At 44.9% G+C, this 24,644-nt stretch overlaps 1 protein-coding gene across 1 annotated transcript; it reads left to right on the forward strand.

Moving 5' to 3' along the window:
- The first annotated feature begins 4,166 nt into the window (after nucleotides 1-4,166).
- LOC120031821 (coiled-coil domain-containing protein 136-like) lies at nucleotides 4,167-24,409 on the forward strand. The gene is made up of 8 exons (XM_038977641.1): nucleotides 4,167-4,284; nucleotides 4,799-4,873; nucleotides 6,992-7,291; nucleotides 14,143-14,254; nucleotides 16,238-16,538; nucleotides 16,711-16,845; nucleotides 18,217-18,331; nucleotides 21,115-24,409. The coding sequence occupies exons 1-7, from the start codon at nucleotides 4,167-4,169 to the stop codon at nucleotides 18,319-18,321; spliced, it is 1,146 nt and encodes a 381-aa protein (XP_038833569.1). The 3' UTR covers nucleotides 18,322-18,331; nucleotides 21,115-24,409.
- Nucleotides 24,410-24,644: the final 235 nt, after the last annotated feature.

The raw sequence follows: 24,644 nt of genomic DNA on the forward strand, positions 1-24,644 counted from the left end.
TACCACTCTCCATATTTTCAAGCCTGGTGGTGGCTGCATCATGTTATGGGTATACTTGTCATTGTCAAGGACTAGGGAGTTTTTGGGGGATAAAAATAAACAGCAAAATCCTGCTTTCAACAGAAACTTGGAGACATTCACTGGAGTTGCTTACCAAGACGCATTGAATGTTCCTGAGTGGCCTAGTTATAGTTCTGACTTAAATCGCCTTGAAAATCTATGGCAAGACTTGAAAATTTCTGTCTAGCAATGATCAACAGCCAACTTGACAGAGCTTTAAAGAATTTAAAAAAGAATAATGTGCAAATGTTGTACAATCCAAGTGTGCAAAGCTCTTACAGACTTACACAGAAAGACTCAAAGCTGTAATCAGGCTTTGAAATAAATAAATAAATAAATAAAGGTGATCATAACATGCATTGACTCATGGGTGTGAATACTTATGTAAATTAGATATTTCTGTATTTCATTTTCAAAAAATGTCTCACATTTCTAAAAACATGTTTTCACTTTGTCATTATGGGGTCTTGTGTGTGGATGGGTGAGAAAAGCAATCTATTGAATCCATTTTGAATTCAGGCTGTAACACAACAGCATGTGGAATACGTCAAGGGGTATAAATACTTCCGGAAGGCACTATAGTTTTAATTGAACCATCTTTGATTTCATGCGTTTCCCTCACATTGCTGTGTTCCAGATGTGTTGTTTACTCCGGTCTCGTCTCCCTTCGACAACTCATTACATTTGATTAAACATGGATTTGTCTTGCTAGCTTTTAGGCATCACTGTTAAATCCAGACTAAACCAGGGCCTCCAGATATACTTCCATAATTGTGCCATGATGATAATTGTTATGCTGTTTAAAAAAAAAGAAGTCTGAGTTTCTTTCTCCCAGGCTAATGTTTTATAAGTGTGTTGTGTCGTTTATTTGAGTAGATCTGGTGTCACGCCCTGACCTTAGAGAGCCTTTCTATTTCTCTATTTGGTTAGGTCAGGGTGTGATTTGGGTGGGCAATCTAGTTTTCCTATTTCTATGTTGGCCGGGTATGGTTCCCAATCCGAGGCAGCTGTCTATCGTTGTCTCTGATTGGGGATCATACTTAGGCAGCCTTTTTTCCCACCTTAGGTTTTGGGATCTTGATTTTGTTAGTTGCTGTATAGCCTGCAGAACTTTATGTTTGTTTTGTATTTTGTTGGGTTTTGGTGTTCATTTTAAATAAAAGTAAGATGTTCGCCTACCACGCTGCACCTTGGTCTCATTCCAACAACGGATGTAACATCTGGGTTGGAAGAGGGACTTGGGAATGAATTCAATGACATTTCCATTCTAATATGATGTCGCCAAAAACCCAGATCTCACACTGAAAATAAAATCTTTCAAAAACAGGAAATAACTTATATACACACTTACGTACACAGGCTGCGTCCTTAATAGTCTATGCATGTTATGTAAGAATACAGTACTCACTGAGTACATAGAGTACTCAGAGTATTGAGCTCTTTGACGTGCCACTGTCAGCCGCAGGACATTAGCCCTCTGGATGGGTGTGTGTACCATGGAGAGATCGGATATGAAATAGTGTGTGTGTCTGTGTGTATGTCTGTTTGGGAGAGGGAGAAGTCAGTGTCTGTGTGTTGGAGGTACTAGCCTATGGTTGGAGGTAGGAGGTAGACTGCACATTTTCTAATAGATAGCTTCCTCCTTTCAGTTGTGAGTTATTCATATTCACCAGTAGACTCATCTACTGTGAGTCATCTTCACTGGGCTGTGTGTGTGTGTGTTCATCTGATTATAACCTGTTGTTGACTGTTTGTTAGTAAACAGGTGTTGCCTTGTTGTGCTGTCTGTATTATTTATATATTTTCAATCCAAAGGGAAACATTTGGTGTACTCTCAGGTACACACACACACACACACACACACACACACACACACACACACACACACACACACACACATCCGTTCACTAGAACATTGATTGATTTAACTGGAACTATGGTCAGCCAATGGCTTTACCAGAACTCTGTGTGTTCCAGTTAATTGGCCAATAACACACACCCACATGCATACACAGCTAGTAAATGAGACCTCAGCCTCATGTCTTAGGAATGGAAGGTTACACTCTCTCTAACCCGTCCTGTTTCATCTCTCTGTGTGTGAGAGTCCGTCTGAGCAGTGGTGACGCACTTAGGAGACTGCAGCAGACGCACACGCATCACCTCCTTTCAGCATCACTGACATCAGAAGAGATGTTTGGTATGTTGTTCCCCATGCCTGAGAGAGAGCAGAATGATGGATAGAGGGAGAGGGGAGAGAGTGAGCAGAAAGAGAGAGAGATAGCGCAGAGAGATAGAAGAAAGAATGAGAGATTTAAGGGCTAAGAGAGAGAGATAGCGCAGAGAGATAGAAGAAAGAATGAGAGATGGAAGGGCAAAGAGAGAGAGAGAGAGCGCAGAGAGATAGAAGAAAGAATGAGAGATGGAAGGGCTAAGAGAGAGAGATAGCGCAGAGAGATAGAAGAAAGAATGAGAGATGGAAGGGCTAAGAGAGAGCGATAGCGCAGAGAGATAGAAGAAAGAATGAGAGATGGAAGGGCTAAGAGAGAGAGATAGCGCAGAGAGATAGAAGAAAGAATGAGAGATGGAAGGGCAAAGAGAGAGAGAGAGTGCAGAGAGATAGAAGAAAGAATGAGAGATGGAAGGGCTAAGAGAGAGAGAGAGCGCAGAGAGATAGAAGAAAGAATGAGAGATGGAAGGGCTAAGAGAGAGAGAGAGCACAGAGAGATAGAAGAAAGAATGAGAGATGGAAGGGCTAAGAGAGAGAGAGAGCGCAGAGAGATAGAAGAAAGAATGAGAGATAGAAGAAAGAATGAGAGATGGAAGGGCTAAGAGAGAGAGATAGCGCAGAGAGATAGAAGAAAGAATGAGAGATGGAAGGGCAAAGAGAGAGAGATAGCGCAGAGAGATAGAAGAAAGAATGAGATATGGAAGGGCTAAGAGAGAGATAGCGCAGAGAGATATAAGAAAGAATGAGAGATGGAAGGGCAAAGAGAGAGAGATAGCACAGAGATAGAAGAAATAATGAGAGATGGAAGGGCTAAGAGAGAGAGATAGAAGAAAGAATGAGAGATGGAAGGGCAAAGAGAGTGAGCCAGAAAGAGAGAGGTAAAGAGAGAGAGATATTTTTGTAGAGGGGAAGTGAGGAATTGGAGGGGAGAGGTGGAGAGAGAAAGGTGAAGAGGATGAGGGTGAGGGAGGGGGGGGGGAGGAGGTAAGAAGGGGGGAGGTGAGAGAGGTTTTATTTTTGGATGTCCCTCCTCACTCTGGGTCCTGATGACAATAGGCGAGAACGAAAGATGTGAAAAGGACAAGTGGAGTCCACCTCATATGCTGCATAAGCAATGACTCAAGAGTATCTAAAGATACATTCTAAAGAGACACATATAGCTCCAGAGAGAGTATTGATTTCCTCTGAGTTTCTCTGAATGTTCCTCTGTTTTCCCACTAGATGGCTCTGTAGAACAGGTAACACTACTTTAAAAGTTGCTCAGCGGCCTTCTGCTTGGTCTGAGGACAGCACTATCAAGCAGTGGACTGTGTGGGCAAGAATGAGTGTGTGAGTGAAGTCTATTGGGGGGGGGGGGGGTCGGGGGTTCTCTGTGGAAACCAGGTGAGGATCAAACCAGGGGATGAGGCAGCAGGTGGAGGGGGGGCTGGGGGTCAAGGGGTTGGGGTAAGAGACTCAAAGCCTAGACAGGCGAACCACAGCTGCCTCTCAGCTTTCAGACACCAGGAGGTATCCTATGAAGCAGGGTCAAAGAGTTAAGAAGTACTGCTACCACTTTGTAGGTCAATACAGACCTCTGTATGAAAGGAGTTTGCAGACTAAGCTGTTTACAGAGGTAGTAATTCTCTCGCTCGATCTATTTTTATCTCTCTTTCCCCCCATCCCTCTCTCTCTAGATGACATATGTGACCTGAAGGTGGAGAGGCCTGGCATTGTGGACAAGCTGACAGCCAAAGAGAGAGAGTCCCTGGAGGAGAACGATGAGAAGGAGGAGAAAGAGAAGGAGGTGGAGGTGGGGAACGGAGAGAAGGGCCAGCAGGAGGAGCAAGGAGAGGAGAAGGAGGTGAAAGTGGAGGAGGACGAGGAGGAGGAAGGAGGAATGTTAGAGGAGGATGACTTGGAGGAGTTGAGGTCCCAGGTGCTGCAGCTGGTGTTGGAGCTGGAGGAGGCCAGGGATGTGTCTCAACGACATGAAGAGAGCTTCATGGAGCTACAGGGTGAGTTGCTGTGTGTGTGTGTGTGTGTGTGTGTGTGTGTGTGTGTGTGTGTGTGTGTGTGTGTGTGTGTGTGTGTGTGTGTGTGTGTGTGTGTGTGTGTGTGTGTGTGTGTGTGTGTGTGTGTGTGTGTGTGTGAGTGAAGAGTTTGTGTCTGAGTGTGACTGTATTTGTGTTAGTGTGTGGAACTGTGTGTGTCTGTGTGTGCCTGTGTGTGTGTGACAGCTGTAGCCATGATTGCATGCTGGGTGTTTAGTTCACTGTGACATCACAGCTGGGTCGTGAGGGGGTTGGGAGGTCCTACTGCTCAGCTGTCATGCTTCTTGTGCCAGTTGTCCCTGACCCCAGCTCCCCCATGGTCCATTCTGCTGACTCACATACACCACATTGACTGTATACATAGTCACTTTGTTCCTCCTCTCCTCCCCCTTTCTCTCCCTCCTCTTGTACATTTCCTCCTCTCATATCCGCCCCTTCTTCTCTTCCTCCCCTCTCTCCCTCTCTCCTCTGTTCCCAGGTCTGTTGGAAGATGAGCGTCTGGCCAGTGCTCACCAGGCAGAGAGCTTTACCAGACAGATCCAGAGACTGCAAGGTAGACACACACGCAAGCGCGTATGCACACACACACACACAGAAACACGCACACACGCACACAAGCACGCACACCCTTATACACAACCTCTCCTCTCTCCACTTCTGATAAATGAGCACAGCACTTCCCCTACTGTCTCATGAAATAGTGTATTGGCTGAGGAAAAGTTAACAATAAACATACCTTTTGTAGATAAATGTCTCCTAGCAGGGCCTTGTGATAGTGGAGAGAGGACATAACTTTAAGAGATACATGGATTGGACACAATCTCCTTTTCTCTCTCTTTTTTCTATTTGTACTGTCCCCATCACCTGACAGTGCTATAGGGTTTAAACAAACGTTCTACAATAAACTGTTCTATGTAAGAAGTGCAATAGGGTTTCAATACACATACATGAATATGACATTATATCTATTCGCTTATGACTTAGTCCCACCATAGTTATATGGTCTAATGGTCTAACATGACTGACAAAATGACGCTAGATAAGCCTATCTTAGACTGTATTCACAGAATGTGTCTGCTTGGGAAGAGGTCTGGTATGGCTACCATGATTGGCTGATATCTCAATGGTGCTCAACCTCAGGAGACTTGGTGGCCACCGTATGAATGACGTCACGTGACCAGAGAGACACCAGACCATAGAAATCCATATATTACTACTCCGTTCTATTTCATTCTGTGCACCAGACATCATTAGTTACAGGAAGGACAGTGGCTCCAGACGACGTAGAGGCCTTGTCATGATGTCACTTCCTTAGGAGAAGATGCTCAGTCTCCGGGCTCGGTATTTGGATTAACATGGGGTTATGTAGGTGACTGAGTGGAAGGGTGTGTGGGGGTGAGAGGGAGCACAGCACTCCCTCCTTATTCCTCTCTCACTCCCCCCTTGCAGTGACACTCACCACATGACTCCTATTGGAATGCAGACTGGGGGTGAGGGGGGGCAGGCCGAGGTAGGGGTAGTTTGTCTTAGCTCATTTGGCTTTGTTATTCTGCTGTTGTACACACACGACGCCAGTGTTTCCCATCCACAGTGAGGGAGAAGGAGAGAGAGAGGGAGAGAACTCTCCGTACAGGGTGCACTCCACGTAACGGCAACCCCAAGGCAGAATGCCATGTGATGTTAGAGAGAAGCCATGTGATTGGCTGAATGACTGTGAACATTAAGGCTGGAGGGGATTGATGTTCCCAGAAGGAAAGTTCTCAAGAGCAGAATGTGAACGTACTGTACAACCACGTGTGTGCTCAAGACTTGCCCTCTTGCTCTGGTGAGCCCAGACTCCTTTTGTCCCTAACCTAGGACAAGCCTCTGTCCAGTACAATACTATACTGTACCTCACACTATAACTAAGTAAGTAAGTAGGTTTGTCTGAGCCAGAAAGACCCAGACTGTACATCTTCTCAATGTTGTGGTCCAGGAAGTAATTTAGGTGTGTGGTTCCTCTGTGCAGTGTGTGTAAAGAGAGCTGGTCTGCAGACACAGCCATATAGCCATGGCCTCTTCAGCTCTGGCCATGTCTGTGTAAACACATCAATCTCCCTTCACTTCAAAAGTCAAGTATGTGTGCGAGTGTTCGTGTGGTTGTTTGTATGTTTGTGTGTGTGTGTGATTAATGAGGAGAGGAGAGGCACCAGGGGTTTTACTTTAGAGACAGAGAGCCCAGACCAGAGCTAATGCCCTTGTCCCTCTCCGCTGCTCTCTCCTTCTTCCCTCTCTTCCTCATGCCCCTAGCTCATTCAGCTCTTGTGTCTGCTCTTTGTAGCCAGGACATGTTCACTAGAGTGTTTACCAGACCTTCCTGAAACAAAAGGTCCTTGACAGAGTACAAGTCAACATTGCTTGTCTTTTTTCTGAATCACAGATTGACAGGAACATCTCTCTGCTCCTCTCCTCTCCTCTCCTCTCCTCTCCTCTCCTCTCCTCTCCTCTCCTCTCCTCTCCTCTCCTCTCCTCTCCTCTCCTCTCCTCTCCTCTCCTCTCCTCTCCTCTCCTCTCCTCTTCTCTTCTCTTCTCTTCTCTTCTCTTCTCTTCTCTTCTCTTCTCTTCTCTTCTCTTCTCTTCTCTTCTCTTCTCTTCTCTTCTCTCCTCACCTCTCCTTTCCTTCCCCCTCTAGCTCAGCTGCATTCAGTCCAGGAGGAGATGGACTCTCTGGAGGAGGAAAAGGAGAGTGAGCTGGGGGAGGTGCAGGAGGAGCTGAGGTCTGCCCAGGAGGAGGTGCTGGTGCTGCAGCAGGCGGGGGAGGAGGCAGCAGCGGAGAGGGAGAACGACATCGCCTCCCTGCAGGAGGAGCTGTGTCGTCTGAGGGCCGAGCTGCAGCGTCTCCGCACCACGGCCCAAGAGTACGAGCTGGAGATCACCACCCTGCGGGCCGAAATCAGTATGAAGAGCATGAGGAGGGAGGGAGAGACTGACGGTACTATCATACTATATACTGCACTAACCCTGCATCTAACCCAAACTACTAACCACTACAGTACCACACAAGCTGCAACACTACTTAAATCCCTTTCACAAACTCAAAACACAACCATTCCACACACCCATTCCCTACCCAACCAGTGCACCACTCCATACATAACACTGGAGCAATGAAAACCAATCGGACATGAGGAAAATCCCAGTCAGGTATACCCATTAATACAACACAGTAATATAATCCAGTTAAAACTCTAGGCCGGATCCAATAGAAACACTAGAAAGTGTTCAGGTTTTTACAGACTCAACAGGTCCAGTTGGCAGAGAGGCCTTATTCGCAGGAGAAAATTGTGGGTAAATACGAGAGTCGGGGACTCATCGTCGTGACTCCAGGGTTGCCAGATTTGTCTTTATCCGTCTCTGTTTCTGTATGGACCTCAGAGAGATCATGTCAGTATCCATTAAAACACACTTCGACAACGTTTAGAGGATTTATTAGTGTTATTGATCACAGGCTCATGGTTATTGGTGAAGTCACGCATGGAGAGTTCAAGGTGTCACCACTATACTGTTAGGATAATATGGTAATGACACAGCACCACCGTGTGTACTCAAACAAGAGGGAGGAAGGCCAACAGCCTCTGTTTGGGTTTGATGGGTTGATTCTCTTGTGGTTCCGCTAGTCCGTAACGATCTGGGTAGATTCCCTTTCAGTTTTAAGGCCCCCCATTGTTGGATAGGCCACAGAACTCCTTGCCTCTTGATTCCCTGGTGCCGCCAGGGTAGTTTATGACTCTTGTATTAGATGTGTTGAATGAGAGCTGCAGTTGTTTTGAGTGCATGAAGAGATTGTTGTAATGTTGTAGTTTGTAGTTTTGTTAGAGTGATCATTTCTCTATTGTTGTATTGTTATGCTGAAAATGAGACCCTGGTCTTGATGGGTTTCCCCTGACTAAATAAAAAATAAACTAATAATTCTACCTGATGAGTAACAAACTGTGTAGGAGGAAATGAGGATCACAATCTGTCTTGGCCTCTGTAGGGATGATGCAGACTGAAAACTGATTCCTCCTTTAAACACTCTCAAGTTGAAACCCCTCAAGTCCAGAAAGCAGGCGAAAGCTTTTAAAAGTTTTACTGTGTTCTCTGTCTCGATGTGCTCATTTGTTACAGCTGCGACTCCTTTATTTGAATTGAATGCTAATTAAGTAGAAAAACAACTCTGCCCTACATAAAACCAACCCAATAGTAGATATAAATGAATTGAAGTGCCATTTTTCCAGAGCTGCTTGGGCGGTCTGGGTTGTGTGTATAGGCAGGCAGGCAGGCAGGCAGGCAGGCAGGCAGGCAGGCAGGCAGGCAGGCAGGCAGGCAGGCAGGCAGGCAGGCAGGCAGGCAGGCAGGCAGGCAGGCAGGCAGGCAGGCAGGCAGGCAGGCAGGCAGGCAGGCAGGCAGGCAGGCAGGCAGGCAGGCAGGCAGGCAGGCAGGCAGGCAGGCAGGCAGGCAGGCAGGCAGGCAGGCAGGCAGGCAGGCAGGCAGGCAGGCAGGCAGGCAGGCAGGCAGGCAGGCAGGCAGGCAGGCAGGCAGGCAGGCAGGCAGGCAGGCAGGCAGGCAGGCAGGCAGGCAGGCAGGCAGGCAGGCAGGCAGGCAGGCAGGCAGGCAGGCAGGCAGGCAGGCAGGCAGGCAGGCAGGCAGGCAGTTCCTCCTCAGTGTTGTAAACCTCTCTTCTGGTGGTTTCTTCTCTCCCTACTTTATGTATGCAGTATAATGATGACATAACATATTATCTAGCAGAATGAGTAACACAGGGTTACTTGATCAAAGGCTGTCTCCCTCTGTGTGTGACCTGTATTATATTGGCAGTTCACAGTACTCTATCCTCGTGCATCTCCAGTCTGTGCATGACTTTCATTAGCCTGTCTAATAGCAGGGCTAATGCCAGAGAAAGAGAGAGGAGAGGAAGGAAAGGAAACTGAGAGGGGGAGGGAGAGAAGGTATTGAGACAGAATTAGGACTATGAAAGTAAAGGAAAACAGGGATTCAGAAAGGGTAAAGGAGATTGTGAGCAAGATACAGTGGTAGGTCTAAGTGTACTGTACCTCGCCCAGTCACATAAACACAGTAGGCTGTTATTATAGCCATACATCAGGATCTTGAACAGGAAGTGGCAACCTCTCATACCCACACACACATACACACGTTCATGTATAGACACACATACACACGTTCAGGTATACACACACACACACACACACACACACACACACACACACACACACACACACACACACACACACACACGTTCAGGTATGCACACACATACACACGGTTAGGTATACACACACGTACACGTTCAGGTATACACACACGTACACGTTCAGGTATACACACACGTACACGTTCAGGTATACACACACGTACACGTTCAGGTATACACACACGTACACGTTCAGGTATACACGTACACGTTCAGGTATACACACACACGTTCAGGTATACACACACGTACACGTTCAGGTATACACACACGTACACACGTTCAGGTATACACACACGTACACACATTCAGGTATACACACACGTACACACATTCAGGTATACACACACGTACACACATTCAGGTATACACACACGTACACACATTCAGGTATACACACACGTACACACATTCAGGTATACACACACGTACACACATTCAGGTATACACACACGTTCAGGTATGCACACACATACACGTTCAGGTATACACACACATACACGTTCAGGTATACACACACGTACACACACACGTTCAGGTATATATATACACACACACACACACACACACACACACACACACACACGTTCAGGTATACACACACGTACACACGGTTAGGTATACACACATGTAAACGTTCAGGTATACACACACGTTCAGGTATACACACACGTATACGTTCAGGTATACACACACATACACGTTCAGGTATACACACACGTACACGTTCAGGTATACACACACGTACACACATTCAGGTATGCACACACGTTCAGGTATGCACACACGTTCAGGTATGCACACACGTACACACGTTCAGGTATACACACACGTACACACGTTCAGGTATGCACAGACATACACACGTTCAGGTATACACACACGTACACGTTCAGGTATACACACACACACACACGTTCAGGTATACACACACGTTCAGGTATGCACACACACACACGTTCAGGTATACACACATGTTCAGGTACGCACAGACATACACACGTTCAGGTATACACACACGTACACGTTCAGGTATACACACACACACGTTCAGGTATACACACACGTTCAGGTATGCACACACACATTCAGGTATGCACACACACGTTCAGGTATACACACACGTTCAGGTATGCACAGACATACACATGTTCAGGTATGCACACACACACACACACGTTCAGGTATACACACACACGTTCAGGTATGCACAGACATACACACGTTCAGGTATACACACACGTACACGTTCAGGTATACATACACACACGCGTTCAGGTATACACACGCGTTCAGGTATACACACGCGTTCAGGTATACACACGCGTTCAGGTATACACACGCGTTCAGTTATACACACGTTCAGGTATACACACGCGTTCAGGTATACACACGTTCAGGTATACACACGTTCAGGTATGCACACACACGTTCAGGTATACACACGTTCAGTTATACACACGTTCAGGTATACACACGCGTTCAGGTATACACACGCGTTCAGGTATACACACGCGTTCAGTTATACACACGTTCAGGTATACACACGTTCAGGTATGTACACACACGTTCAGGTATACACACGTTCAGGTATACACACGTACGTTCAGGTATACACACACACGTTCAGGTATACACACACACACAGTTAGGTATACACACACACACACGTTCAGGTATACACACACACGTTCAGGTATACACACACACACGTTCAGGTATACACACACACACGTTCAGGTATACACACACATACACACGTTCATGTATAGACACACATACACACGTTCAGGTATACACACACACACACACACACACACACACACACGTTCAGGTATGCACACACATACACACGGTTAGGTATACACACACGTACACGTTCAGGTATACACACACGTACACGTTCAGGTATACACACACGTACACGTTCAGGTATACACACACGTACACGTTCAGGTATACACACACACGTTCATGTATACACACACGTACACGTTCAGGTATACACACACGTACACGTTCAGGTATACACACACGTACACACGTTCAGGTATACACACACGTACACACATTCAGGTATACACACACGTACACACATTCAGGTATACACACACGTACACACATTCAGGTATACACACACGTACACACATTCAGGTATACACACACGTACACACGTTCAGGTATACACACACGTACACACATTCAGGTATACACACACGTACACACATTCAGGTATACACACACGTTCAGGTATGCACACACATACACGTTCAGGTATACACACACATACACGTTCAGGTATACACACACGTACACACACACGTTCAGGTATATATACACACACACACACACACACACACACACACACACACACACACGTTCAGGTATACACACACGTACACACGGTTAGGTATACACACATGTAAACGTTCAGGTATACACACACGTTCAGGTATACACACACGTATACGTTCAGGTATACACACACATACACGTTCAGGTATACACACACGTACACGTTCAGGTATACACACACGTACACACATTCAGGTATGCACACACGTTCAGGTATGCACACACGTTCAGGTATGCACACACGTTCAGGTATGCACACACGTACACACGTTCAGGTATACACACACGTACACACGTTCAGGTATGCACAGACATACACACGTTCAGGTATACACACACGTACACGTTCAGGTATACACACACACACACACGTTCAGGTATACACACACGTTCAGGTATGCACACACACACACGTTCAGGTATACACACATGTTCAGGTATGCACAGACATACACACGTTCAGGTACACACACACGTACACGTTCAGGTATACACACACGTACACACATTCAGGTATGCACACACGTTCAGGTATGCACACACGTTCAGGTATGCACACACGTTCAGGTATGCACACACGTACACACGTTCAGGTATGCACAGACATACACACGTTCAGGTATACACACACGTACACGTTCAGGTATACACACACACACACACGTTCAGGTATACACACACGTTCAGGTATGCACACACACACACGTTCAGGTATACACACATGTTCAGGTATGCACAGACATACACACGTTCAGGTATACACACACGTACACGTTCAGGTATACACACACACACGTTCAGGTATACACACACGTTCAGGTATGCACACACACATTCAGGTATGCACACACACGTTCAGGTATACACACACGTTCAGGTATGCACAGACATACACATGTTCAGGTATGCACACACACACACACACGTTCAGGTATACACACACACGTTCAGGTATACACACACGTTCAGGTATGCACAGACATACACACGTTCAGGTATGCACAGACATACACACGTTCAGGTATACATACACACACGCGTTCAGGTATACACACGCGTTCAGGTATACACACGCGTTCAGGTATACACACGCGTTCAGGTATACACACGCGTTCAGTTATACACACACGTTCAGGTATACACACGCGTTCAGGTATACACACGTTCAGGTATGCACACACACGTTCAGGTATGCACACACACGTTCAGGTATGCACACACACGTTCAGGTATGCACACACACGTTCAGGTATACACACGTTCAGGTATACACACGCGTTCAGGTATACACACGCGTTCAGTTATACACACGTTCAGGTATACACACGTTCAGGTATACACACACACGTTCAGGTATACACACACACACAGTTAGGTATACACACACACACGTTCAGGTATACACACACACGTTCAGGTATACACACACACACAGTTAGGTATACACACACACACGTTCAGGTATACACACACACACGTTCAGGTATACACACACACACGTTCAGGTATACACACACACACACACACACACACACACACACACACACACACACACACACACACACACACACACACACACACACACACAGTTAGGTATACACACACAAACACAAGTTGCCCAGCAACATTACAAACAGAATTCCTAATTATAACACCTGTAAGAGGAGCTCTTTGGCGCTATAGCGCTGAAGGTATGCTTATACTTGGTTCTTTTCATAGTGTTTCCTCAACTCTCCCACACTCATTGACCACCCTCATCCAGGGGAGGATTGAGCCTCTCAACCAACACCAGTGTGTCGTTAACAGTATACTGCAGCTTCCTCCACTGTCCCTGTTCCAGTCTCCATCTAGTCAACCTCCGCTCGCAAACACATTTGACCGCCCTCCTTGAAAAGTACCAACCGATTGAGCTGTACAAAAGGATCCAATTGGATAGCTTTTTTTGCTGACATTTCAAGCTAGTTGTGGGGGGAGCTTACGTCACGTTCTTAACTCTGTTACACCTGAACACATTTCAGGGCTATATCTAAACTAATATGTTACAGGGCCGTGGTGGAACCAACGCTGTCCAAAACCTCAACTACCTTCCTCGCCATATCACACCCTTTCCTGTGGAACCTGTTACCACGACTACTTATTATTAACATGGTTCAGTGCGTCAACTTTCCCACCCCAACACACACCCAAGACAAAACACCAGACACTAATGTGACCCTGGGAATGTGTGTATGTTCCAGGTGAGGTAAGCCAGCTGACGGCGGAGTGTCATACGATTTCAGACGTGTGTCAGACCCTGAAGGACGAAAACAAACAGCTGAGCCTCAAACTGCAGCAGCTACAGCGAGCCGGGTGAGTGGCCGAGCCGCCTGTCGATCAAGATTCCGACCAATCAGTCACAGCCTCTCTATGTCTGGAGATCTCCACATTGCAGAAAAATCCCTCCTATGTGCTCTACAAAACTACTGTCTGTTTATTGTCTGTAGATAATCTATCATAACTTTTTGTCTGGGGTCTGATGTAACAAAAACAATCTGTCAGTCCACAGACAAGACAAGATCACACAGGTAAACATAAGAGTATTTTTAATGCCTTCTGAATTGTTAAAGCCTTTGTCTCCTCCATCTCTCTCTGTATTTCCGAGACATTTCTTCTTTGATCTTCTGTATACACACCCTCTAACATAACTAGGAGGCCTATGTGTGTATTTGTGTGTGTGTGTCTGTGTGCATGCGTGTGATTGTGCACCTGAGAGTACACCAGATGTTTCTTAACCCGTTGGATTGAAAATATATACATAATACAGACAAAAAGGCAACACCTGTTTATAAACACACACACACACACACACACACACACACACACACACACACACACACACACACACACACACACACACACACACACACACACACACACACACACACACACACACACACACACACACACACACACAGCCCAGTGAAGATGACTCACAGTAGATGAGTCTACTGGTGAATATGAATAACTCACAACTGAAAGGAGGAGGCTATCTATTAGATAATGTGCAGTCTACCTCCTACCTCCAACCATAGGCTAGTACCTCCAACACACAGACACTGACCTCTCCCTCTCCCAAACAGACATACACACAGACACACACACTGTTTCATAGCCGATCTCTCCATGGTACACACACCGATCCAGAGGGCTAATGTCCTGCGGCTGACAGTGGCACGTTGTCAAAGAGTTCAATACTCTTCGAGTACTCTATGTACTCAGTGAGTATTGTATTCTTACATAACATGTTCCCTATAAACCCTCCACTCTCTGCTCTCTGGTGTCACCACTCTGATCAAAGGGGATACAGAGACACAGGAGAACATCTCCATTTGAGCTCCATGTAAACAGACCTGATATTGAGGTGGTTATACTGTATATAGCAGGCTGCAATAGCACAGCAGAGCACTGCGGGAAATTAACAATCTTACTGCAAGAGCGTACTTAGGTCTGGTTTCATTTCACCCCCTAGACCCTAGCCCCTCTCGTCCCCTTTGAAGTGATTGTTTAATGTGGGTGAGGCCTTAGGAAACAACAATGTTTAATTCCAGGATGCATAGACTAGTAAGGATGCAGCCTGTGTATGTACTGTATCCTGACATAGTTTATTTCCTGTTTTTGAAAGATAACTTGTTTCTTTTCGGGAACTAGGTTTGTGGCGACATCGTATTAGGATGGACATTTCATTGAATTCATTCTCAAGTCCCTTTTCCAACCCAGATCTACTCAAATGAAAAACACGACACATTTATCCAACGGTAGCCTCAGAGAAAGAATCTGACTTATTGGCAGAAGTAGTGACTCATGTTTTCCCAGAATGAGAGAGGAGAGAGGTGTGGTAGGTTCTTCACAGTGTTGCACTGTAATACATCACACTGAATATTACTTCAATGCACTCTAGTCTTCTACACTGATAGTGCTCATCCATTCTTAAGCTTCAATTATTTATGTTCACTCTACCGATTCACAGAATGTGTGGTTTTGTTTTAGCAAAGTACTCTGTGGTGTAATGGCGTGATCTGACCATATAAGCTGTTATGTCATGAATGTTTAAACTCTTGGAGAGTTGTGGTTGGCCCAGGGGACAGAGTTAAATATGTTTAAACTCTGTGAGAGTTATGGTTGGCCGACAATATAACTTTCTCCCAGTGAATAAATTATGCTGAGAGGGAATCAGTAATGCGACGAGTACTGCACTGCGGATTTCAACAACACCACAGCAAACACACACACACACATACAGATGAATGATGCTTATAAATTGCTAATACATTGAATGATCTCTCTGGATGACAGCTCCAATGATGTCTACCTGGCCTTGAGAGGGGAGGGGGAGGAGGACCAGAAGGATGGGCAGGATGAGGAATCAGTGAAGGCTGGAGGCTACATGACCCTGTCTCAGACCCAGGGTGGGCAGACCCAGGGTGGGCAGACCCAGACTGGGCAAGGTGGGCGCTTGGTGGATGCCTCCATCCAGAAGAACATCTCGTTCGATGGCAAGCCCATCACCAACTGGAACGGGGGACCCTCTGAAGTCTTCTCCCTACGAGACCAGCTCAAACTGGCTGAGGAGAGGGCCTCGCAAGTACAGGGACAAGTATGGACACAGACGCTCTCACACACCCACATACAAGTCTTATAAAACAGAGTAAGCCAAATGTGATAATCAAAATGCTCTCTCTTTCTCTCTGTCTCTCTGTCTCTCTCTCTCTCTGGGTCTCTGTCTCTGTCTCTCTCTCTCTCTCTCTGGGTCTCTGTCTGTCTCCCAGTGTGAGGGTTTGAAGGGGGAGCTTGCGGAACTGCAGGGGCTGTTTGACTGCAGCCAGAAGGAGAGGGTTGAGCTGGAGCAGGAACTACATCACTATAGGGCGGAGCTAGAGAGGCTGGGCGGCAAGAAGTCACAGGTGAGAGGTCAGCGGTTGGAGGGAGGTAACTTTGGTAACGATGGCCTCTTCTGTGTATGAGTTGGTGAAAACAAGTGTTACTATAAGGGGACACTACACGTGCTATAAGAAGGGTTATGGTGGTGAAGGAGCTAGTTATGAGGTAAGTAGAAGGGAACGAGAAGACACACCTATACACATACACACCTGTATTTACAGTACACTTAAGTAACTGTGCGCTAACTAACCCATTCTCCTCAAGCATCAAGTCTGTCTGTCTGTCTGTACTGTGTGCATGTGGGTCAGTAACAACAGCTCAGTCAAACAGCTATGTCTCATGGAATCGTGACTTGTCTCTCGTCCTCTTTCTGCCTCCAGTGGTGTAGTCAGTTATTCTTGTGTCCTCGACTTTTGTCCCTGGTTTCTTCCGCCCTCTTCTCAACATGCATTGCTTCAATGGCGGTGTGTCTCTGCGTCCTGTCACACTGTCCAGTGTCTGTCCCCGTGTCCACCTAAACAACCCGGTCCTTATCCTCTTTCTCTTCCTGTCTGATGCCATCAAAACCAGGAAGTGCTGAATCAGAGTTTTGGTGAAAACTGAATAACAAAAAAGACAAATCAACCCACATGTTATTATAGTGTACAAATGTGCGCTTATAAGCCAGCCACTCCACCCTTGATGATTTGATTGGGTGTACGTGGTCTCCTTATCAAGGATTTGGAATTAGACCATCCAGCCTGAGTACCACAGTAGTTCATGTCACTCACCTGTCCTTATCTTGTGACTAAACCCCCTCACCCGCACTGCTGGGCTGCCTACAACTCCCAGGGTTCTCTCTGTCTGAGTGACCGTTTGAGTGACAGGCAGCACTTTTCAGTGTGGGCAGAGATCTTTAAATGACAAGATGGAATCATTACACAAGTTGTTCATCTTGTCTTTAACCATCTTTGATGTGCTCTAATGGCATGCTCTTTCTGTTTCTCCCCTCCCTTCATCGTTTCCATGGCTGTGTTTTGTTGAAAACTCCTATTTATAAACTCATTCACATTCATATTGTCAAATCTGTTTACCATAACCACCCTGCAAAATGTTGCGCAATATGGTTTTTACAATCTGCCTATCTTTTTATTTATTTCGTTCTGACCTCTGTCACTCACCCTCTCTGTCCTTGTCTATTGGTCTCTCTACCTGTCTATCTGCCTGTCATCCCATTTATCTACCTCTCAATCACCTCATGATGTTTTATGTCCATATATTTATCTGTTTTCTCTTCATCTATCTCTCCACATGTAATTCTTTAATTTTTGTCTCCCTTTATTATGATTTGTGATTTCTCTCACCACCTCCCTCCTCCTCTCTCATGCCCCCACGCTCCCTTGTTTTCTCCCCAGAACTGCACTCCTCCGTCTGAGCCCCCTGTTCTCTCCATCCCCTTCATAGGAATGATTGTAATAATGGCCCTGATATGGTGCTGGTGGGAGGAGCTGGCGTCCTAGAGGGGACCAGGTATGGGCATGCCCTTTCTTTATCTAGAAGAATCAAATATAGTCAACTCTTATTTCCTCTAGGAGAGGCTGAATATCTGTAGTAGATGCAGATTATTCAGCCTCTGGCTGTGGGTGTGCCTGAATGTAGAATACTGCACACACAGAAATACTGTAGATTGCAAATGTACAGTATAGGGCCAGAACGCGTGGTTCCTGTTAGTAGTTAAATGTTATTAGAGTTCAAAGTACTGACAGTATTTGATCTGTTGTGGAAGGGTACCTTATTCCACTGACCTAAAGACTCTGATTCAAGCATAAGCGTGTGCTGGCAAGACCAGCTATTACAGTGGAGTAGACCCATGTCTTACAATGTAATATGCCTCTCTAAGAATCACGTTTCTCTTGATCTGTCAATCAAACTCAAGCTGTCTTAGAAACGCAACCTCTATGGTGAACAATAAACATCCAAATCCACATTAACACCAAATGGGCTGGAACCAAAACGGTAATAGAGTGTTGCGAAAATACTTGACGGAAATCAACGACTTGGCTCTCGTTGGGGTAAACTGGCTCAAAATGTACCGGGTGGTCTGCTTTGTTCCTCTGAAGGTGGGCCGTCAACCTTAGAGTTAGCAGAGTCACTGAGGCAGACAGTCCAATAACTCAGTCTCACCCAGCAGTCTCCAAATGCACAATTCACTGTGTTTACTATGACTCTACTGAATGGAATGGCTCCGATTCTAAGAATACTAAGAACTTGGCTTGGAATAGCCAAGCAGACGCCACACTTGAAAAGCTGCTAGTAAGAGAGAAATGAAAAGGAGAGAGAAGAGACTTTCACACTTGCTAGCCTGTTCCTTTGATGTCTTCGTCTGAGAAAGGTGGCTTTTATTTGAGTGGTCCGTCACACTTAGCCGAGAGAAACACAGTGACACGCGGCTCCTTTCATGTCTCCATTGGGACTGTGCAGAGATTACCACTAGAGCCAAGATGGATGACACAGCGCTGATGTCAACACCCACCGCTGCTGCCTGACCTCCACAGGCGGGACAGCAGCCAGGGAGCCAGGGAACTGGGGTTTAGATAAACCTTCTCTCCCTCCAACCTCCAGCCGGCTGAATGCTGTGTTGTGGTCAGCCTGCAGTGAGGCATAGCCCTGCAGTGAGGCATGCAGTGAGGCATAGGTAGGCTATTTTGCAATGGACATTCCATCATGAGTATTTACAGTAGATTGAGTTATGTAGCTTTAGGCATTTAGAATGAGTTATTGCTATTTACCGTTGGAGATTTTGAATGAGGTATGGCTATTTACCTTGGGACATTTAGAATGAGGTATGGCTATTTACCTTGGGACATTTAGAATGAGGTTTGGCTATTTACCTTGGGACATTTAGAATGAGGTTTGGCTATTTACCTTGGGACATTTAGAATGAGGTTTGGCTATTTACCTTGGGACATTTAGAATGAGGTTTGGCTAATTACCTTGGGACATTTAGAATGAGGTTTGGCTATTTACCTTGGGACATTTAGAATGAGGTATGGCTATTTACCTTGGGACATTTAGAATGAGGTTTGGCTAATTACCTTGGGACATTTAGAATGAGGTTTGGCTATTTACCTTGGGACATTTAGAATGAGGTTTGGCTATTTACCTTGGGACATTTAGAATGAGGTTAGGCTATTTACCTTGGGACATTTAGAATGAGGTTTGGCTAATTACCTTGGGACATTTAGAATGAGGTTTGGCTATTTACCTTGGGACATTTAGAATGAGGTTTGGCTATTTACCTTGGGACATTTAGCCTGAGTTGGAGTGTTTGTCTTTTATTGTAGCCTGATGTGAGTAAGGGTTCTGAAACTTTAATGAGAGGGTCAGGTGTCCATTTTAGGATGACATGGCCACGAGTTGTGTGTGTGTGTGGGCGAGAAGCTGTCTGCACACTACACCACACTTATAGGGGATCCTCTTACTGGGCTCCAGGGAGACATCACTGCTAAATCTCTCTCTCTCTCTCTCTCTCTCTCTCTCTCTCTCTCTCTCTCTCTCTCTCTCTCTCTCTCTCTCTCTCTCTCTCTCTCTCTCTCTCACACTCACACTCACACTCACACTCACACACACAGAGCTACTGCTGCTAACAACACCCAACACCACTCAAGTCTTCTCTCTTCTCGCATAGGAGTGTGTTGGTTGGTTGTGTGGGTCTGTATCCCAATTGAGCTGTAAATTACTGGGCTGTAAGGCACAAAAGATTCCTTTGTCCAACGTGTGTGTTGAGGAAATGGATGTGTCCAACGTGTGTGTTGAGGAAATGGATGTGTCCAACGTGTGTGTTGAGGAAATGGATGTGTCCAACGTGTGTGTTGAGGAAATGGATGTGTCCAACGTGTGTGTTGAGGAAATGGATGTGTCCAACGTGTGTGTTGAGGAAATGGATGTGTCCAACGTGTGTGTTGAGGAAATGGATGTGTCCAACGTGTGTGTTGAGGAAATGGATGTGTCCAACGTGTGTGTTGAGGAAATGGATGTGTCCAACGTGTGTGTTGAGGAAATGGATGTGTCCAACGTGTGTGTTGAGGAAATGGATGTGTCCAACGTGTGTGTTGAGGAAATGGATGTGTCCAACGTGTGTGTTGAGGAAATGGATGTGTCCAACGTGTGTGCAAAGCGAAGTGGTTGTTTGAGCTACTCTGACCAAACTCGAGGAGCTGGTACGGTATGTGTGCTAAAACTTGAGCTGTCCTTATTGTGAATGAATAACCTCTGTAACCTTTGAACCCTGTCCTCTGTCCTCTTGCCACCAGGAGAGCGAGGGAGGCTGGAACCTGGTGGCGGTGGTTGCCGTGGCAGCGCTTGTAGTCCTGATAGTCCCCAGCCTTTCTAAAGCGTTTACCTGAGGTCTACACAGAAAGGAAGTCACTGTACAGGAAATGACTTTGCCGGTTGCCCATGGCAACATTGGCAATGCCATGCCCCTATCTCATGATGCCCTTGTCAAATCTCCTCCTCGCTTCATCTTCCAAGGAGGACTACATCGAAAACGGACATTTTCACCAGGAAATACAACACAACAAGGAAGTAGTCCCATACATTACTCAAGGAGAAATACATATACCTGTTTAAGCCACTCTAACGATAAGGACTGCAATATCTTGTTTCTCTCTTTAAAGTCCTTCAGTTTGACTCAATCGGTTTCCCTCTCTACTACTCTTCTCTCTGCGCTTCTTTAGATAAACTTACGAGTTTAAGGGAACAGCATAATATAACAGGGACTGCCTCAGATTTTGTGGCAGTACTGTGTCTGCGTGGGTGTCAATTGAAAGACACAGTTAGGCACAGAACATGTCTGAGCATTTATTGATGGTTTGTTGTTTGATTGGTTGATGGTTGATTGGTTTATTGTTTGATTGGTTGATGGTTGATTGGTTTATTTACAACCTGTAAAGGTTGAGTTGGGAAAAGCTCATGCCTTATTGTTTCCCTTGCACATATCGAGTCACTGATGAGATGTTTCTCTTTCTAATGGGCACGTGATCTTTTCCCAGATCCTACCCCTCCTTTTGAATCACTTTGAACATTGCCAATGCGATTTTCTCTGCCACACTTTACGTGTCTTTACGGCTCACAATTTACTATTTTAACACTTTTCCTTCTGTTTCTGTTGTGGCATGCTCTTTTTTACGCTTAAATTAAGTTGTGTGGAGGAGGGTTTGATTATATGAGTTTGATGTATTGGATGTTTGTCTCCTTTGTAAATGGTTCTCTCTCTCTCTCTCTCTCTCTTCTCTCTCTATTTATTTATTTATTTGTGTATGGAACCACAACCACTATACACATCTATACAGATGAACAATACTATCATAAATGCAACTTGGTGTATTCAATTTGACAGTCCAAATGATTTCCAGCTAGATGTCTATTTTTGTAGCCATAGGAAGAATTTATCCCCAAGACTGAGGAGTTATTTAATGACTGATTCCACTGTGTTTGGTTCTGCTTAGAAACAGAACTTAACAAGGCTCGTTATTTGAAACAGAGTTATTTTTGTAAATAGACATTGTGTTTAAATGTTTTGCGTTATTTTTTAAATATTAATCGTCACAAGCATCCTGAAAAATGACAAACAATCAATATAGGTCACCAAAATGAAACGTGGAGCCAGTGATGAAATATGGACCATTGTTTTCTAAGATGTGCATTTTGGGTGTTCTCTTACCTAGTCTTTTCGTCTTGTACTGTTTGCGTTCTAATCTCTGATATCTATGTTCTCTAACGATGATGCCCTTTTCTTGGTTGGCACGAAGCATACAGTTTATTCACAGGTTCTGCAACTGTAACTTGCCTGCAATGCATGGGACCTTTTCAGTGTCATTGCTGTAAGCTTGACACAACACATTCCAATGATAGATTGACTAAACAACAACAGCGATGTGACACTGTCGTCATGGAGAAGACGTCTAACCTTTACTCTGCCGTTTCGGCACCTACGGAGTGCACCGAGAATACTTTTTGATTCTTACTCTACTTTTGGCATGATTTAGCTACCGTGTAAATACATAGCAAGAAAAATAATTTAAACTCCTTTACGTGACCTGTGGAGCAAAATGTCAGAAATGCGCTTTGCGTTGAGTTAGAACCGTGGTGTTATTTTAGAGCTGCCGGAGTTAAATGGTCTTTGTCCAAGAACACACAACGACTATGACTGAGAGAGCAATCTAACAGGTTTTCTTTTCTAGAGGATCGTTTGTGAGAAACGTGTACAGAATGCAGTAAGCGTTATAGCTGGTGCCTGGATTCGTAGTGTGCTTTCATGACTGACAGTTAGTTGGCTTGTTTCATAGATGTATGTAGGCGAGCTAATTAGCTTAATTGCGTGGGTGTGTAGGTGACAATACATTGAAAGCGTGCTTAGCCAATATTCTTCTGTATTCCAATATCCCATTGTAGAGTTCTAGCATTATAAATATGTATAGGTAATTAGTGCTTCTAGTTTGTGCTATGAATCAATAAATTACTACTATAAGTATATAATATTTGTTTCAATACATGTTTCACAATCATAACTGTGTGATGGGCAATTGAACACTGAGGTGTAGTGAAAAACATGAACGCTTATACGTTATGCATAGACTATTGTTTCCACAGTGCAGAGACAATATAAGACCTCATTGGTAGGTAAGTGCATGCTACAGTGTATGTAAAAAACAATATCTGTAGTTGTGTACCAACATGTGGTATTTGTATTGTATTGTAAATAGGAAATAGTTTAGCACAGTTAAATAACATGGTTTGTTGATTTGAGAGCAGTTCTAGATTGAGTAGAGGGTTCTTTCTTAATTGACTGAACACAGCCAGTGCATGAGTAGTGTATATGTGTGAGACAGTAACATGTATAGATATTGCATGTTAGACTTAGTAAACAACTTGCATGCCTATAGATGGGTAGATCTAGTTCCTGTAGTCACAGTAATTTCAGCCAATGTATTATGACCGTCTTCATGCATGACTAATCAGAATCATTTGTGATTTCTTTCTTACTATGTCAGTCTCTCTTAGTTGATTTACTACTTTACTGGGTTGTCACTATTCATATTTTCTCTCTGGTTTCATACAGTCTCTTCTATTCTATCGCACTCTACTCTATTCTACTTTTCTTCTTCAGTTGTCTGGTCTCTACAATGAGTATAGATTTTTCGGGTATTTATCTTCACTTCTCTGCTATGCTTCAAATACTGTAAAATCCACTGACAGTGTCCTTTTTTTGACCCTGCTTCTATTCCAGCATGGAAGCTTAAACAGTAAAAGCGAGACATATTACGGAAACTATTCTACATGTCAAAACAACCTGTGCTCTTAACTAGAAACTGGCTGCTGCTCACTGTATGTGATGATGTGGAGTTTGACCTTTGACCTTATGTAAAGCTGCAGCTCGTTCTGTATGTCTCTCTGTCTGGGTCTGTGTGACATGGCTACTGTCAATGTCTCTTTTATGCAGCGCTGATTCCGATGTTGCCATAGTCTGTACTACTGCACCTTGTCAGTCAATGTCTCAATGGGCTTTTATGGGTTAATGAGAATATTGTGAGTATTTTGGTAAATAGCCTGTACATTTTGTAAATGAACTGAGAAATAAAAGTAGTTTATCCTCATTCTATCTGTCTCTCTCTCTGTCTCTGTCTGTCTCTGTCTGTGTGTGTGGACTCAACTGGTCTCAAAGCAATGTTACTGTAAAAGAATGTTCATGAACATGCTGTCTCATATGAACATTCCTGATCAATGTTATTTTGCCTTATTCCAGAAACGTCTCCTGATCTCAGTTTGATTGAATATACCA

Source organism: Salvelinus namaycush, chromosome 38, assembly GCF_016432855.1.
Source record: "Salvelinus namaycush isolate Seneca chromosome 38, SaNama_1.0, whole genome shotgun sequence".
In the NCBI taxonomy this organism is placed as follows: Eukaryota; Metazoa; Chordata; class Actinopteri; order Salmoniformes; family Salmonidae; genus Salvelinus; species Salvelinus namaycush.

Bases quoted from the DNA above. Each gene is read 5' to 3' on its own strand.
- LOC120031821 (XM_038977641.1), top strand. From the start codon at position 4,167: ATGTTAGAGGAGGATGACTTGGAGGAGTTGAGGTCCCAGGTGCTGCAG. The intron at 4,285-4,798 runs GTGAGTTGCTGT...CTCTGTTCCCAG, and splicing joins GAGCTTCATGGAGCTACAGG to GTCTGTTGGAAGATGAGCGT. The intron at 14,255-16,237 runs GTGAGTGGCCGA...TCTGGATGACAG, and splicing joins CAGCAGCTACAGCGAGCCGG to CTCCAATGATGTCTACCTGG.